At 34.6% G+C, this 16,523-nt stretch overlaps 1 protein-coding gene across 3 annotated transcripts in view; it reads right to left on the bottom strand.

Moving 5' to 3' along the window:
* TBC1D5 (TBC1 domain family member 5) overlaps nt 1-16,523 on the bottom strand; it is a 407,032-nt gene that overhangs the window by 73,364 nt on the left and 317,145 nt on the right. For all 3 annotated transcript variants that reach the window (XM_081970868.1, XM_081970866.1, XM_081970867.1), the window contains exon 14: nt 8,143-8,285. In XM_081970868.1, coding sequence (XP_081826994.1) covers nt 8,143-8,285 — 143 coding nt within the window. The remainder of the gene's footprint in view (nt 1-8,142; nt 8,286-16,523) is intronic.

Below are 16,523 nucleotides of genomic sequence, written 5' to 3'. Positions count from 1 at the left end.
AAAAATGGAAAAAAACTGCAAATACAAATCAATTTTTCATAAAAGAATGAACCACAAGATTCTGTCTATACTGTGAAGTAAGCAGAGAAGAAACTGTTCTTTCATCAGTGCTTGAAAACAAAACAAATAGGAGCCTGCCAGATGTTAACCATTCCTCAGCATCAAAAAATACTAATATATTAAACATGCAAAGAGGTTTCCACGGAGTAGCTAATGGCAGCCAGAAATTTTGCTCCTTAGAGAATACTAACCTGTAGTCTGTCTTCTTTGTTTTCTGTAATTTTTTCCTTACAAATGCAAGATGAAAATATGCACAACTTTATATATAACACTTTGCATCATTATGGGTAGGTTGTACAGTCACCAAATTAGACTAGATTTGGTATTTCCATCCAGTTACAGAATCATTCGCAAGGACCTATATGGTTATTATTATGAGTGAGTTATCTAGTTACATTCACAATCTAAGGCAGGTAGAAATTTAACAATTCAATCATAATCAAGGATTTAAGAATTTTTAATTTCTACTTTATTATATTAGTTGACTCTTAAGATGATTCATGAAATAAAAAGGCTTCAGCCACCCTAGTTTGAAGCCTGGGACAAGAACTACTATCTCAGCCTTCAAGGCAGAAGAAAAAGGCATAATAAAAATTGATATATGCTTTATATTATGTAAGACTGAAATAAAAATTAATTGATGAGTTAAGAGAGTAATTCCATTTATTTTTGAAAGGTACAGGAAAACTCAAAAACATTTTATTTGAACTGATTTGAACAAGGAACATTTCCAATCTGAATTGACTATCATCTTTTCAAAATGCTCACAATATTATTACCAAAATTAGTGTTGGCAATCAATAATAAATTAAGGTCCACATTTTATTCCAAATTGATTTCTGACAACTAACAATATCTGATGTTTAAATTGAAGGACAAAACGGTTTATTATTGGAATGAGACAGGGGTGAAATGCTACTGGTTCATACTGGTTCGCCTGAACCGATAGTAAAAAGTTGCTTAACAAAGTTAAAAATGTTCTGATGATCAGCTGTGCTGTGCAATGATAGGAACTTTTTTAAAACTTTCTTTTTTAGCATTTGGGTCCATTTTTGCTCCCAGGAGGCTTCCCTGAGGCCTGCTAGGCCAAAAACAGGGGGTAGGGAGGTGCTAAGAAAGAAAAAAAGAAAGAAAGAAAGAAAAAGAAAGAAAAGAAAAGAGGGATTGGAGAAAAAAAGGGAGAGAAGGGGAAAGAATGAAAGAAAGAAAGAAAGAAAGAAAGGAGGGAGGGAAAAAGGAAAGGGAGGAAGGACCATAAATTTGGCATTAGACGCAGTTTCAGAGGATACCTTGAAAGAGCACAACAATCCAGGGCTGGAAGGGACCTGAAGGTCATCTAGTCCAATCCTCTGCTCCAGCAGGACATTGTTAAAGTGAGCTTCTGTCTTTTGATCCCCCCCCCAGTCACATAACTACATAGCCACGCCCACCCAGTCACATGAACCCCACCAAGCCACACCCACAGAACTGTTAGGAAAATATTTTAGATTTTACCACTGGAATGAGATTTGATCAACAGATCTCTGGGACTAACAGGCCTTAAAATAAGTAAAATTAGATAAATCTAGCAGTTTTGGCACTTGGAATGGTACTATATTTTAAATAAAATAGGCTTCAAAAAGTAAAAGTAGGCTTTAGGTTAAAGGCAGAAATTTATGTAGCTGACCAACTGCACTCAACGTGTAGTCCTCAATGGAACTGCATCTACATGGAGGGAAGTATGCAGTGGAGTACCCCAAGGCTCTGTTTTAGGCCCAGTACTCTTCAACATCTTCTTCAATGATTTGGATGAGAGGATAAATGGGGAACTCATCAAATTTGCAGATGATACCAAGATTGCAGGAATAGCCAACACTCCAGAAGACAGACTTAAGATACAGAAGGATCTTGACAAACTTGAACATTGGGCACTATCTAATAAAATGAAATTCAATGGTGAAAAAAGTAAGGTTCTACATTTAGTTAGGCAAGAAAAACAAAATGCACAGGTACAGTATAGGTGGTACCTTGCTCAACAGTAGTAAACTGTGAGAGGGATCTTGGAATTCTGGTGGACAACCATTTAAATATGAGCCAGCAGTGTGCTGCAGCTGACAAAAAAGCCAACACAGTTCTAGGCTACATAAACAGAGGGATAGAATCAAGATCACATAAAGATGATACCACTTTATAATGCCTTGATAAGGCCACACTTGAAATACTGCAATCAGTTTTGGTCACCACGATGTAGAAAAGATGTGGAGACTCTAGAAAGAGTGCAGAGAAGAGCAACTAATATGATTAGGGGACTGGAGGCTAAAACATATGAGGAACATATGAAGAACGGTTGCCGGAACTGGGTATGTCTAGTTTAATGAAAAGAAGGACAAGGGGAGACATGATAGCAGTGTTCCAATATCTCAGGGGTTGCCACAAAGAAGAGGGAGTCAAATTATTCTCCAAAGCACCTGAGAGCAGAACAAGAAGCAATGGGTGGAAGCTAATTTTCTGAAGGAACTAGCAGACGAGATCTCAGAACCACTGAATTATATCTTTCAGAGATCCTGGAACACCGGGGAACTACCAGAGGACTGGAAAAGAGCTGATGTGGTTCCCATCTTCAAAAAAGGGAAAAAAATAGATCCAGGAAACTACAGACCTATCAGCCTGACCTCAATACCGGGAAAGATTCTGGAAAAAATAATCAAGCAACGAATTTGCGAACACCTAGAAGCAAACAAAGTAATAGCCAAAAGTCAACATGGATTTGTCAAAAACAGATCATGCCAGACTAATCTTATTACATTCTTTGATAATGTGACAAAATTAGTGGACCAGAGGAATGCCGTTGATATAGTTTACTTGGACTTCAGTAAGGCTTTTGATAAGGTAGACCATAACCTACTACTAGATAAAGTAGAAGAATGTGGGTTAGACAGCATCACCACCAGATGGATACGTAACTGGCTGACCAACCGCACTCAACGTGTAGTCCTCAATAGAACTGCATCTACATGGAGGGAAGTATGCAGTGGAGTACCCCAAGGCTCTGTTTTAGGCCCAGTACTCTTCAACATCTTCATCAATTATTTGGATGAGGGAATAAATGGGGAACTCATCAAATTTGCAGATGACACCAAGCTGGCAGGAATAGCCAGCACTCCAGAAGATAGGCTTAAGATACAGAAGGATCTTGACAAACTTGAACATTGGGCACTATCTAATAAAATGAAATTCAATGGTGAAAAGAGAAGGTTCTACATTTAGGCAACAAAAACGGAATGCACAGGTACAGTATAGGTGGTACCGTGCTCAATAGTAGTAACTATGAGAGGGATCTTGGAGTTCGAGTGGACAACCATTTAAATATGAGCCAGCAGTGTGCAGCAGCTGCCAAAAAAGCCAACACAGTTCTAGGCTGCATCAACAGAGGGATAGAATCAAGATCACGCGAAGTGTTAATACCACTTTATAATGCCTTGGTAAGGCCATTCTGGTCGCCACGATGTAAAAAAGATGTGGAGACTCTAGAAAGAGTGCAGAGAAGAGCAACAAAGATGATTAGGGGACTGGAGACTAAAACAAATTAAGAATGGTTGCAGGAACTGGGTATGTCTAGCTTAAGAGAAAGAAGGACTAGGGGAGACATGATAGCAGTGTTCCAATATCTCAGGGGTTGCCACAAAGAAGAGGGAGTCAAACTATTCTCCAAGGCACCTGAGGGTAGAACAAGAAGCAATGGGTGGAAACTAATCAAGGAGAGAAGCAACTTAGAACTGAGGAGAAATTTCCTGACAGTTAGAACAATTAATCAGTGGAACAGCTTGCCTCCAGAAGTTGTGAATGCCCCAACACTGGAAGTCTTTAAGAAGTCTTGTATAAGTATTCCATGTTGGGCAACTGTTGTCTCCTCATATTTTTTTGATAAAACAAAAAGCATTTTCTATGCACAATAAATCACAAGAAGTATTATGCATTTTTAGGAATAACTTGGACAGAAGTTTCTTCTCAATATAGAGAGCATTATGGTCACTCAATATGAATGAAGTAATACCAGTTAATGTATGCTAGTTCTTACATTACCTACATATTTGTTCAAAATATTGAATTTTGGGAAATATGTTTCATAGACCATGTAAATAAATAATCAGAGATCATATTATGTTTGGCATGGACATAAATATCTAGTTGTATATTCAATTGGTCGCATTTGGGTGGTCCCATAATTCATTTCTATGATTAAACCCTAATGGAAACATGTTTTTTTAAATGTATGCAAGCTGTAAGTAGAATCTGCTTTGGTAAAACTTTCTATTTGCATTCCTGAAAATATGTAGGGGCATTTCATAAAAACATCATTTGCAATGCAATTTTAACATTAAAAGTATTCATATTAAGAATGGAGTTGAAATGCATATTATAATCCTCAACAAACAGGAATTTCACTTTTGCTAGTTTACAAATTAGCCTAGAGCCTAGATTAGATGTCATCCACACTTTCCTATGCCTTTTCAACTCTAATCTCCTATGTCAGAAGATCTGGAGAATACTACTACAGAATATACTGTAGTATGTGACACTTAACTGCATATTGTTTTCTTGTGTCAATTTAGGTATTATAATCCTGAATCTATGAGATATTGTTAAACTCTACTTTCCAGAAGTTCCAGCTAGCATGGAAAATTATAAATAATTTTGATTTAGGAAAATGTGGAGGGGCGCAAATTCTCCATTCATTAATTAAAAGGAATGAGAGGCTCATAACAGAGATGCCTTTTCTGCTGAGGTGCCAGCTATTTGGAATAATGCCTTCTCTGAAATTTGGTTGACCCTAACTCTATTAGTCTTCAAGAAGATTCTAAAAACTTGGTTTTATGTTTACCTTGTCCTTGCCTGTTTAATTTAGTGATTAAACCACCAGGCTAAAAAAGTGTAAAACTTTGAGTTCTAGTCTTTGCTTTATCATGAAGGGCAGCTGGGTGATCTTGGGCCAGTCACACTCTCTCAGCCCACCTCACAGGAATGTTGTAGGAAAAATAGGAGGTGAAGGTGAGTTTGTTATGCTTGCCTCTTTGAATTATTTGTAACGAAACATACAAACGAACCAACAAACTTTGTGCCAGGATGACAAGTAAAACCTCGACTTACAACAGTTCATTTAGTGACTGTTCAAAGTTACAACAGCACAACTGCAGTTGTTTAGTTAGTAACATGGTTAAGAGAATTTCTTCTCTTTGCTTGTCAGAAGGTTGCAAAAGAGGATCACATTATCCCAGGACACTGCAACCATCATAAATATGAGTCAATTGCCAAACATCTGAATTTTGATCACATGATCAAGGGGATGCTACAAAGGTTATAATTATGGAAAAAGTAATAAGACCCTTTTTCTGTGTTGCTGTAACTTTGAACAATCACTAAATGAACTGTTGTGAGGACTACCTGTATTCATTTTGTACATTATTATTCTTGAAACTGGTAGTTTCCGATCTACTTAAAAAATAAATGTCAATGGAGATTGTCAGTCTTTAAGATCATGATGATTTTCCCAAAGGTGCTTTTTCTAAAAGCAATTGAATTTTCTTGGATTTTTTTTAAAATTTCACTTCCCATCCAAGAAGCTTCTTCAGTTCTGCTTGAATGAGAAGCAATTTTTTAAAAATAAAAAGCAAACAAACAAGAAAGTCCTTTTTGGGAAAACATCTTTGGGATAACAATGGATGATTGAGAATCTTCACAGACCTTTAAGAATTAGTAATTTCTTAAATTACCTGAATTAGAATATTCAAAGATTGATAAATAAAAGACAAATGCAATGCCATTGGATCATGTGTTCAGACAGGTTATTAATATATAGACAATAATGCAGAGGATCATAGCACAATTTATGTGAGTCAAAAAAGATTTTTTAGAAAATGCTGAATAACAAACTGACTTTATTTCAATCTAAGTATTCAGATACAATTATACAAAAGAAAAAAATGGATTCATTTCCAGACAAAATGAGTTAGGTTTCTGGAATTTCTTTTTGACAAAAAGTCCTTTTTACATTCTTGTCCCAAAGGTGTTTTTTAAAAAGGCAACTGTGATTTCTTTGTTTTTCCTTGAAGATGTTTTGCTTCTCATCCAAGCAGAACTGATGAAGCTTCTTGGAAGAGAAGTGAAATGTTTTCAAGGGAAAAAAAACAATCCAAGAAAGTCCAGTTGCATTTTGGAATAAGCACTTATGGGACTAATCCTTATAGCAAGTACACAAGCACAAGCACACAGGAAAAATATATCTAAGAAAGTACAGAAGAAATTCCCCAACTATCCCACTCAATCTCACCCCACCTGAAAAAATGAGGAAGCAGCATATTTATTAGCTATGAAATAATTAATAGTCCAGCACCTTAACCATTACACCAATCCGGTACTTATGTTTAATATAGTTTGGTCTTGGCAACTTTAAATCTTTTACTATACCTGAGATTTGAAATCGTTCAGGTTTCATAATGTGGCAGCCGTGTGATAGTTTTGCTTGCTTATAGTAAAGGATTCGTTTATTGGAAAATACCCAGCCACGTTTTAGAAAATTTAGCAATTTGTACTTTTAATGGGTTTTAGAAAACAATGAAACATTCATTTCCAACTTGTATGCCGTTTGCATCAAATGTGATTAAGGTCTCAAATCTCCATTTTATTTAATCTTTACTACAACTTCAGACATAATAGAAATTACTTCTATTAAGTAGAAATAAGTTAAGTAGATCCCTAAACTGGATGGTCCAATTACTAATATTAAATTAGAAGTACTATACTTCCAAATACTTCTATTACTTCTGTAACTAATACCCTATTTTATAATCTCATCTCCTGGTTTTCAATTTATTTCTTGTCTATTCCTATTGTTAATATAAAGCTGGGAAAGGCGTAAAAAGCTTTCAAAGTCTGTCGCAAACTGCAACTACTTTGTCACAAGACTTTCCAAAGTGTTTAGCATTGTAAGAGATGGGGGTAAAAATATTCATTTTGCAGGCTTCCCATTATGTTAGTTCAGAGGTTTGAACTCACTATTGTCTGTTTCACTGCTGTTGTGCAGAAAAACCTAGAATTGAGCTGTGTTTTTTAAAATAAAAGAAATACATTTTTATAGTATACAAAAATGTATGAGCATTAATTCAACATGATCTAGAGAACAAGCTGACTAAGAAGAACATTTAACTGGAACTGGGAATACTTGTAGGGCAACTGAACTAATTTTTAGATAAAGTCAAAATATATATTTGGAGCAAACCTCGTATTTTCAGAGTGTTGAGAATCAAGCAATGTAATGCAATAGAATATTACTTTTTAAAAAGTAACATAAATATTTTCAAGATTTGGTTCTAAAGGGGTATATAGGTTTTTGGAGACTTGGGTAATTTCTTCAGATCAACTAAAGAACACTGATTTTTTAGAATTTATCAAGGAGAGGTTATATATTTTTACATTTATAATGGTAGTAGGTTCCTAAACTGGATGGTCCAATTAATATTATTCATTTATTTTATTTATTTTGTACTTTAAGCAAGTTCATCAAACAACTGAGATAAATTTGAGTTATATTACAAATGTCTTTTATTTACTTCTAAGTTGCTCAAGATTCCTATATTTGCTTAAGAAAGATTTTTTAATGCCAAATGTCATGTAATAGATTGTGCATTTAATTAAAAAAGTTTCTTCTATAAATTCTGAAATTATGATAAACATTCTGAATTAATTGTAATACATAAATGGCATATTAAATAGTTAATAGAAAAAAGACAGAAAGGAATGGCAAAATATGTCAATAATGAAATAGATTTTTACTCAGTTTGTAGTATCTGCCAGAAGGTGGCGATCTATACTTACTTTGAACACTACTTAATGCAATTCTATTTAGAATTCTGTATGTGAAAACAAGCATAGAAGGAATATGAGCATTAACATGATTTTTACTATTAATGTAATTGCTTTTATATGCTAACAATTAGATACCATCTATTTCCACTTTTAAAAAAACCTATATTTCAAGTAGAAAAGTAATGCACATTGTATAAGAACAAGTTATATGTACTACTTAGATATGATAAGAATACTTACAGGCATCTCTAATATATAGCAACATGGCTAAGAAAATGTAGTCAACTAAATCAAGAGTGATGCTGTCAGCAAATAATGCATCCCACACAACAAGAAGGTCCTGAAGGAGAAATTCTCTTCCAAATAGAAGCCTTATCCATCTCCTAGAAAGAAATTCCAAGCAACACATAAAAAACTGCACATCACAAATGAGAAATAATAATTTATACAGAAATCCAATACACACTAATTTATTAATAAAGGAGAATATATGTAGCTTAGCGTTGACATGATGCATCCTTAGTGCTCTCTGAGCTTGCTTGTTTTCTTGTAGATGTTTCATTACCCAAACTAGGTAACATTGTGCTAGTAAGGAGTGCTGTTTGCTGACAGCTCTGTACTAGCACTGATGATGTTACCTAGTTTTGGTGATGAAACATCTACAAGGAAACAAGCAAGCTCAGAGAGCATCAAGGAGCCCTCATAATTTATTAGATATCTTGATGGTACTTAACTGGATTTACGATTATAGTTGAAAACACGTTAATGATTCATTTTTGAACTTTCTGTATGAAAGTAATTCTAAGAATAGATTCCCCTTCCCCCTGGTATGTAAGCCAATATGTGGTTTAGAAAATGTCAAATTCTGCATTAAATAAGTGTAGTAAGGTACATAAAAGCACTATTTTTGAAATGCTATTAAACTGGAAGTTTGTATGCCTACCAATCTTATATTCCTGATGAGCTCAATTATAAAAAGTTGTTATGGAATTGATCAAATTGTTTAAGAAATGTGCCTTTCTTTTAAACGATCTTAAGTAACTGAACAATGCTTTAATCCTGTGTCAAATGCCAATTCTAAGTAGACATTTATATTATTAAGTTATAACCAGTGCAAATGCAATGCAGAGGTAACTTTCAGCTGTATTTTATGCTTATAGCTGATGCAATTAAAATTCAGAAATATTATAACATTCTTCATGTACTTTAAACAAACAAATATAATATGTATCTCAAGTGCTACAAATCAGAACTCCTAAAACTTGAAAAGGAAGATAAAGCACAGAATCTTTGCACAATTTACTGCTAATTGTACTGCACAAGGTGTGGAAGATTTTGTCTTGGTGACTACCATACAGAAATTTCTTTTGGGTGATTCACAGATTGGGAGAAATGTGAATAGAAACAGATAAAATAAATACACTAAAAAGAACATTTGTGTCTGTGAAATGGGAGAGGGAAACAGATTGTGACATAGTAGGATTCAATTTTTTAAAAAATCAGAAATTCCATTTTCTTCTGTATCATGTTATGATGTGGCATTAACTGTGGATGCTCAAGTCAGTCTGTTTGGTGCTTTTTTCTTTTGTTTTTAAATTGTCTTTTGAGAATGTTAAGCACTGGAATGAAGAGTTATTATTTTCACAGAATTAGAGAGTTAAAGGATTTCTCTGCTTTTGAAATCATATTGATATTGCAGAGCTGACGGGTATGTGCAATTCACACAATTGAAAATTATTGTATTCCGACTGCTATCTGTACCTTTTCAGCAACATTGTAGTAGTAGCCACAAACCAAGGTTCCCTAACATCTCTAACTGGCTAGATTACAGCATGCTTTCTCTTCCTATAACACAAAATAGATGCTATAAAGAATTATGTCTGAATCGGAATGTTTTTATACTAATTAACACACTTTTACTGTTCTTTCCAATATGTAGATATAATCTAAGTTTCACTTAATGATACCATTGGACAAGAGGAGTCCCTTTCTTTTGAATGGTTGTATAGTTTAATTATAGTTCTGTCCTGTTAATTCTAGCCTCACATCTGCCACACCTGCAGACTGCTATGCTCAAGACGGCGCACCCTTTTATCACATTTCGTAACACAATAATTTGTATTTACCACACCAACATAGAATTGTAAATCAGTCTAAAATTCTGAAAGACTTAAAAAAAAACCAGTAATAGTTATTACTATTTCCTTTCTAAAAAAACATAGTCCTGTGTTTTACAGATGATTTCTGTATAATTAAATCTTAATCGCAAAACAATCCCAAATTACTACTCACAAATGGTATTTTAATAATGACCTTAAAGAGAAATATTAATGTTCTAGAATGACTTTAAAAATATTAAATTTAAAACTTTCAAAAGAAATTGTAAGGATTACTGAGAATAAATGTAATGAATGCAGCTACAAATCATAGATAACTGGATCAATGCTATGACATAAATAAATAAAATACAAAAGTGCTTAACAAGAATATTATCAAATCATGATTTGAATACCATCACAACATGATGTTTAAATTTTTAGAAGAGAAACAAAATGAAAAATAGTACACAATGCTATATTAAAATAGTTCAAGAATATGAGATAATTTCATATTGAAAGAGAATTAAAATTTACAAAGGGCACATATCAATGATCCATTCTTGCAAGTCAAATATGGACTTGTCTTTAGATATTGTATAATAATCCATTAGCCCATTCCCATGTTTGAAATATTAGGAATTTGCCTTGTACAATTCATATACTGATATAGTGCCCTATTTTCTGTATATTTTAGAAGTAGCAAAAATGAAGCTTTCTGATACTTGCAAAACCCAATGAATACTTCCTTATAATGCATATTAAAATGTTGAAATTCAAGCCTTGTCAATGACTGCTACAAGTCCCAAACTTTTTCTCCAACAAGACTATTATCACACCCTTTAAAAAATGTGTTCAAATATTCTTGTATAATTGTATAATTTCTTACTTCAGAGACAATGAAAGAATTCAGAAGTAAATAGCTCCTTAAACACTATTTTCGAAAATATCATACTAAGTCAGATCAACTTTATTATAGTCAAAAGTAAACTATATTAACTGTTTATAAAGTCAGTAGTATTTCTTATTAATTAATACATTCCTATTAAAAATCTTAGGATACCTTCTATTAACATGCACACAGGGATTGTCTAGTTCTCATATTTCTCTAAGGTTGCAAGCTATTACATAATTTTTTACACACTATTATTCACACACCTTGGAAAATTTGCCAGAATTGGATCAATAGTTTTTTCTGTAAAAAATATCATATAAAAGCATAATAGCACATCCCCCTACTGCATTTTCTTCTGATAACTTTCATTCTCTATAAAATATGCCTCAGATTGCTTTATCTAAACTGGAAAAAGCTCTCATATTCAAAATGGCATCTTGATAATTATTGCTTTTCCCTGAAGTTGCTGGGCTTCCTTTAGTTGTATTTCATTAGCTTCTGTTAAAAGACTTTAAAAATAATAGTTATTATCAATGTTATGTTACAAGAAGTAGGGTAAATACAACAAAACAGTGCAAGAATTATATCCTGTTTTATCACCTACTGTTAATATTGTGGAATCTATCTTGGTTTCATCATTTTTATTCATGAATGCTGAAAGATACGTTGCTGGAAGAATGCATCAATTCAGATAGTTATACACATGTATTTATAATTTTAATAGACAATATAACAGGACAATGGCATAAATGCTGTCCCAGATCTAATATATACCAACATGAATTTTGTATGTGGGCAACTGATGTTTAGACTACAAGTCTTCTTCACACTCCCAATTGAACATATTGCCAATGAAAGAAAAGGATGGAAATAGTATGCACAGATCATTCTCTATTCAGAGGGAAACCCTCTATGCATTAAACTGAATGCCTGAAAAAGGACTCAAATGTGATTAAAAACAACTAGTAGAGACAGTTTCATAAAGTGGTAAGAAAATTGTTTGCAGGAATTCATTTCTCTATTTTCTCCCATGTAAGTGACTGTTATTCACTGCATGAAGTAATGTGGTAGGATAAACTGTTAGTGAGCTGTTTAGTGCCAAAACCAACTACCAAAAGTTCTATGAGTAAAATGAAGTTTCTTTTCTTTAATAGATTAAAGAAAGCACATACTAGGTTACCAAAGCTTTCTGCAAGGCTTAGCCATGAATAGATACAAAAGAATAGAGGTACATATTTGATTAAAATATTAACTCCAATTTTAGAACATATTTTAATGATGCACACTTTCCTGGCTTTATGGTCTGCCAATGGGTTGGAATTAAAAGTCCTAGCTGACCTCCTACCCTAGTTAGGAATTTTGGAAGTTGTACTTCCAGACCAGCTGGAGAACCCAGGTTGGGGTGACTGCTTTAAGCTTCAATCAAAGCCCATTTTCAATTCTAGCAGCTTAGGCCATTTTGTCAAACAGCCCAGTGGCAGGTTTCCATTATTTTTACTACTGGTTCGCTTGTGCACAACGCTTCTGCGCATGAGAAGAAGTGTCTGGGTGGGTGGGCAGAACCTCAAGCTGCCGCCACTACCCATTTGCCTGAACTGGGCCGAACCGGGAGCAACCCACCTCTGATACAGCCTACAGAACATATGAAGGATATTGTTCTGGAAATTCTTGATCAAGGAAAAACTAACTTTTCAGAAAGCAGAAGAAAAATGTTTTATTTTTACCACAGTATTTCATGTTATGCCTAAATTAACTTCTGAATCTAAAGTAAGCTGCCCTTCAAAGGCCAAAGACAGCAGTCCATTTCTATCCATTAGTTTGGCTAATAATGCCTTCATATATTCATGAAGAAAGTCATTATCATTAATGTTTCAGTTACATTGACCAGTTCAATAACTATTTATACATGTACCCAGGAAATCCTGGGTGGCTTCTCATTGCCTATACAATTGTAAAAAGACCAAGTATACAAAATGAATGACAATGATGATTTAAGCACTCACCTAAGCAAAACATGCTAAATAGATGCTTTACTTATATCTTTAATTCAGATGTAGCATATATTTTTTGGCATTCTTGAGCTCTTACGGTACTAAAACTAAACTGCTATGTTGCACTTGACAGTGTTAAAAATATGCTTCATGTAAGCTTTTTAAATGCAATTAAAACAAAGCTGCATATAAGTTCACTACACTTTAATGTATGATTTCTTAATTTTTCAACAGACTTTTGGCATGTAATTCTTATATTTGCAGGCTGTTAAAGAATGATTGGGTAACGAAGTACTTCAGAGTCAAGTCCCATAGATTTCAATTAGGATTACTTCAGGGCAAACGTAAGTAGCATAGCAGTCATATTCTATTTTACATATGACTTATAAAACAACAGACATACGTTTTCTAAAATAAACTGCCTACAGCTAGCAGAGTTGCATGGTGGGAATTTAGCCACTATGGGCAGAAAACAATGGACTCATTTAATTATCCACATATTCCTAGAAAAACCCTCTTGGTAATAAAAGATTCAGATGAAAAAACAGTGAATTCATTAATTACCATATTTGTTGAAAAATGTGCACTAAATAATGCAGCATAGAAATAGTGGTTCTTCTAGATGCTTGTCTGCAGAGTCTGCATGTGTGTGAGAGAGAGACAGAGAGAAAAAAGCAATACCTATGCAGCTTCTAATTATTCCAATTATCATGGCACACTATGAAAACTTGATTAATAACACTGAAGATATTGTTGTGGCAATTAGCCATATGGTTGTGGGACTTTATTCTGTCACGATTTAGCCATTAGCATCTACTTATGTTCGTCAGAACAGTGCATCCGTGACAAGTTGAAGTTCTGCTCACCTTGTCGATTCCCCCGTGAGCCACACTAGAGAACTGTTTATTCCTGGGAGCCCTTTTCCAGAGTAAATTTTTCATGTGGCATCCGGTCTGACTGGGGACAAATGTCAAGTAGCTAATGCAACAACCCATCAAGCCTAGCTCTCTCTACAAAGATACTTGGTAAATTGCTTGTCAAAACAGACTTATTTCAAAAAAGATTTGACCAAGGAAATTAATGTCAAGTGACTTGTACTGAATGTTTTGAGTGTTAGTAATTTAAACAATATGCACCTTCCATTATTTAGACATGATAAATGTTCTATCGTGATTTTGTACAATTGCATGCATTACAGTTACATGTGAAATGTATACTACACAAGCCCAGGGAGTCTGGGTTCACTGCCAGTTTGGGTCCAGCACAATTTGGAAGATGTAATACTTTTTAAATGGTAGTCCATTACGTTTATCTCCCCCCCTCTCACAATATGTGTTGCGAACAGCGTGAAGGGGAGGGAGAAAGGGAGAGAGGTGGGGCACAGAGAGAAGAGAGGGAGGGAGAGGGAGGGAGGGAGACAGAGAGGAGGGAGGGAGAGAGAGAGAGAGAGGAGGGAGGGAGACACAGAGAGAGACACAGACAGACAGATAATTGGTTGGACACACCACTAACCTACATGAACACCAGATAACTCAAGAGAATGCCCCCAGTGCCCCCACTGGGACAAAAACCAAAAAAGGATCAGGCAAGTAAGTTTTTTAAGGAAGCAGGGAAAATATGACTTATAAAGGGACTATTTTTTTGTTAGAAACATAGGAATGTGAGGGGTTTACTGTAGACATTTTAGATAAGCTGTATTCAACTTTTTGTAGCAAGGAAAACTCTCTTATATTGGTTAGAGAAAATTTGGAAATCAGAAGCAATATTTTAATATTATTATTTTGCGTTTACATCACACATATCCTCTTATGGTGCCGTAAGTCACAGCAAGCTCCATTTTCAAGTACCGTACTTTTCGGATGATAAGACGCTCTGGACTATAAGATGCACCTAGCTTTTGGGGGGGAAAACAAGGGGGGGGGAAATCTGCCTCGCAACAATTTGCCTCCTAGAAGCAAGCAACAAACAGTCTGGTCAGCTTCAACACAGCCTGATTTAGCACGAGCAGCTGATTGGTGGTTGGATCTGTCTTCCAGACTATGCGGTATTCTTATAGAGAGTATTAGCAAATAATAAACCTGTATTCATTTGATCCACCATGCTTCCTAATTTCTTGCACCATGAGTTTCACATTCATGCTCTAAAGTGGTATCTCTCCACTGTCTTCCAGAGTTCCTGATTACTCAAGGACAGATTCTTATCTAGACAAGTATTTGTGAGGCTGTCAAATTTAGGAACAAGAACCACTTGGATTTTGGCAAACATTAGTGCTGATAATAAAATAATATAATACCATTGTGAAGGCCAGCTAAAGTAATTTTCAATATCAACTTACACCTACCATAATTTGGGTAGAGTTACACTGACTTTCTTTCTTATGCTTCCCTCTCCATTGGGCTGAATGTCTTTATTGCAACAGTTCTCTTTTATCACCCATATTCTGAGGGGCCCTGTTATATATACATTTCATCCCAAAAATTATAATACGTTGATAATGTCTGAGTTTGCTTGTAGTCATGGATTCAGACTGTATACTCCAGTAGTGATAGTAAAATGACAATATGCAGCTCATTGTAATTTGTTAGATTCAGACCTCACTTTTTATTTTAAGACTTTTAGCTATCATAATGATATTGCTTTCTATTGTTGTTCCAAACTACAACAATCCGATGAAATAGATTGTACTAAAAAGAGAGTGACTGAGCCAAAGAGCCAAATATATTTTTTGAAAAGGCAACTGGACTTTGTTTTTCCTTTAGAAGAAAGTTGTGACCAATCAGAAATGAAGAAGCTTCTTGGATGAGAAGGAAAATGTCTTCAAGGAAAAACAAAGTTCAACTGACTTTTGAAAAAGTACCTTTGGGATAACCCTGACCTGGATGACTGAGAATCTCCATAGACAGCGAGCTGAAGGTGGACAAATTACAGTAGTTTTCCCTAGTGCCAGTGTAACATCTTGATCTAGCACTCTAGCTGAAATGTGCTAACCTTTCCCAAGCATAGCCAATGGGTTAAATCACAATCAGTTATTAGAACTACTTTCCAAAGAGAGATAGACAACGTAGAAGTCCCATGAAGAAGAATACAGCACTTAAAACTGTTAATCGTAATTCTTTAAATCTCTATATTTATATTTTTAGCACTGAAAATTTTTAACTTGACATGACTATGGCATTTTTAAAAAGTAGTACTAAAATACACTTACAATGGGATGTCAGTAGCGTAGTATCTGGGCTGTATTTGGAGATCTTATATGGAATAGTAAAGATGTATAGCGATAAATATTTTTGCATTTGGTATGATAGAATTCTGCCTAGATTTCTGGGCTTTCTTTAAGTATACCTTTTGTATTCAATATCCACTGGTCATTAAAGTGGTTATATCTTAGTCAAAATTCTGTCATTTGTTCTGATCTTAGATACTTTCAACTGCTGCATATTGTAATTATTTTCCAGTATGTTTGGAAGCATCATGAGTATTGAAAAATGTGGTGCCAAATGACCCAGATACATATTAAAATGCGCCCATTGGCTTTCAAATAAATACATTTTAAAAGAGGGTAGATATTCTAGTGGAATAAACAAATATAGCGAATATGAACTGTAACATGGAGTTAAACTGACTGGTAAAAACTCCTGA

Source organism: Natrix helvetica, assembly GCF_964273705.1.
Source record: "Natrix helvetica genome assembly, chromosome: Z".
Lineage (NCBI taxonomy): Eukaryota > Metazoa > Chordata > Lepidosauria > Squamata > Natricidae > Natrix > Natrix helvetica.
This window is presented reverse-complemented; position numbering and strand designations above follow the sequence as displayed.